Source organism: Limulus polyphemus, unplaced genomic scaffold, assembly GCF_000517525.1.
Source record: "Limulus polyphemus unplaced genomic scaffold, Limulus_polyphemus-2.1.2 Scaffold5245, whole genome shotgun sequence".
Taxonomy (NCBI): Eukaryota; Metazoa; Arthropoda; class Merostomata; order Xiphosura; family Limulidae; genus Limulus; species Limulus polyphemus.
Genome location: NW_013670855.1, coordinates 65,621 through 68,386, shown reverse-complemented (window position 1 = coordinate 68,386; position 2,766 = coordinate 65,621). Strand labels below are relative to the sequence as shown.

Genomic DNA, 2,766 nt, shown 5'->3' with positions numbered 1-2,766 from the left:
CCCTACATTAAGAATAGATGTCTAATATTATGTTTTTTTTTGCTGAATATCTATTCAAACTCTCAAACAAGCCATTGGATTTATTGTTATTATTGATATTATCCTGTAATTTTCTAAACAAGCCATTGGATTTATTGTTATTATTGATATTATCCTGTAATTTTCTAAACAAGCCATTGGATTTATTGTTATTATTGATATTATCCTGTAATTTTCTAAACAAGCCATTGGATTTATTGTTATTATTGATATTATCCTGTAATTTTCTAAACAAGCCATTGGATTTATTGTTATTATTGTTTCAAATTGTTCATAGGTTTATATAGTTTATATAGTTGTATTTTTACCCACAGTGGCCCAGCGGTATGTCTAAGGACTTACAACGCTAGAAACCAGGTTTCGATACCAGTAGTGGGCAGAGCACAGATAACCCATTGTGTAGCTTTGTGCTTAACTGCAAACAAACAAACATAGCTATTGGTTTGTTTTCTGTAGCTCCCAGCCTAGTATTAAATGTTATTCATCACTGTTTTTATGTAAAACGAAGCATTATTCAAAGTTTAAAAGAAAAATAAAACCTACCTCAACTTAACTGACTCTACGTATCAAATTGCACAATCGTAACTGTTAAGGGCACAATTTCATAGTGAACGTATAGGTTTAGGTAACACTAGGGCTACAAATATTTTCACAAATACCTATGTTTCATTAATTTACAAAACCTCACTAGTTACTTCTAGTTGTGATACAGCTCCGAGTGTTTAAAATTCGTTTATTGTGTTTCGACTTCTGTGGGCTGTCGAATCATTAGCGCTCGACAATACAGTGAGTGCAAGGTGTGCCCTTTCACTACCAACCTTTGTTACACAAAGTAAAGAAGGCGTTGAAGATGAGGGGGGCTTCATAAAATAATGAAGTCCGGGATATAGGAAAGTAGAGAGTAGACTTCAAGAATTCGCTGAAAAACACGTAACGTTGTATAAGGATGAACAAAGATCAAACTACTTATTATGGTGCAATATTAAGGATATGCTACTGTGTGTTGGGGGGGGGGTATTTAATATAGTTTACTTCATATATTATGAACCTTGAAAGATTATTTTGGATTCTCAGTTTGTTATTCTTACGAAAAGAGTCCGACGTTCTGTTCAGTTTCATATGATAAACCAATAAGATAAAATTATAAGTACTAGTAGTAACGCCAGCAGTAAGTGGTCAGTGTTCAACTGTGTCACGTGTCCCCTTATTACATTACTCCTACACCTATAGGTTCAACTGTGTCACGCATCCCGTTAATACATTACTCCTACTCCTATAGGTTCAACTGTGTCACGCATCCCGTTAATACATTACTTCTACTTCTATAGGTTCAACTGTGTCACGTGTCCCGTTAATACATTACTTCTACTCCTATAGGTTCAACTGTGTCACGTGTCCCGTTAATACATTACTTCTACTCCTATAGGTTCAACTGTGTCACGTGTCCCGTTAATACATTAATCCTACTCCTATAGGTTTAACTGTGTCACGCATCCCGTTAATACATTAATCCTACTCCTATAGGTTTAACCGTGTCACGTGTCCCGTTAATACATTACTCCTACTCCTATAGGTTTAACTGTGTCACGCATCCCGTTAATACATTACTCCTACTCCTATAGGTTCAACTGTGTCACGCATCCCGTTAATACATTACTCCTACTCCTATAGGTTCAACTGTGTCACGCATCCCGTTAATACATTACTCCTACTCCTATAGGTTCAACTGCCGGAATATCAAATTCGTCAACTGTGTCACGCATCCCGTTAATACATTACTCCTACTCCTATAGGTTCAACTGTGTCACGCATCCCGTTAATACATTACTTCTACTCCTATAGGTTCAACTGCCGGAATATCAAATTCGTCAACTGTGTCACGCATCCCGAGAATTGTTTCTTAATCAACCTATGTTGGTTGAGCTGGAAGCCCCGGTGAACATCGTAGGAGACATACATGGGCAATATGGCGACCTCTTGCGGCACTTTGAAAAAATAGGCTATCCTCCTGATGCTAATTATCTATTCCTTGGAGATTACGTTGACAGGTAAGACTAGCTACTTACTGAATATACTGGACTACGTAGACAGGTAAGACTAGCCACTTATTGAATATACTGGACTACGTAGACAGGTAAGACTAGCTACTTATTGAATATACTGGACTACGTTGACAGGTAAGAGTAACCGACTTTTAATTCTGGACTTACGAAGACAAGTCCAGTCAATAAGTAATAGTAATGAACTTCGTAGACAGGTAAGACTAGCCACTTATTGAATATACTGGACTACGTAGACAGGTAAGACTAGCCAATTATTAAATATACTGGGCTACGTAGACACGTAAGACTAGCCACTTATTGAATATACTGGACTACGTAGACAGGTAAGACTAGCTACTTATTGAATATACTGGACTACGTAGACACGTCAGATTAGCTACTTATTGAATACACTGGGCTACGTAGACAATTAGACTAGCCACTTATTAAATATATTGGACTACGTAGACAGGTAAGACTAGCCACTTATTAAATATACTGGACTACGTAGACAGGTAAGACTAGCCAATTATTAAATATACTGGGCTACGTAGACAGGTAAGACTACCACTTATTAAATATACTGGGCTATGTTGACAGGTAAGACTAGCCACTTATTAAATATACTGGGCTATGTTGACAGGTAAGACTAGCCACTTATTAAATATACTGGGCTATGTTGACA

General features: G+C 37.0%; 1 protein-coding gene across 2 annotated transcripts in view; it reads left to right on the top strand.

Annotated features, from left to right (window-relative positions):
• Positions 1–1,885: 1,885 nt before the first annotated feature.
• The window catches only part of LOC106472325 (serine/threonine-protein phosphatase PP1-2-like), a 25,816-nt gene continuing 24,935 nt past the window's right edge, over positions 1,886–2,766 (top strand). For both annotated transcript variants that reach the window (XM_022400930.1, XM_013932963.2), the window contains exon 1: positions 1,886–2,087. In XM_022400930.1, the coding sequence (XP_022256638.1) occupies positions 1,951–2,087 (137 nt within the window). In that variant the 5' untranslated portion in view covers positions 1,886–1,950. The remainder of the gene's footprint in view (positions 2,088–2,766) is intronic.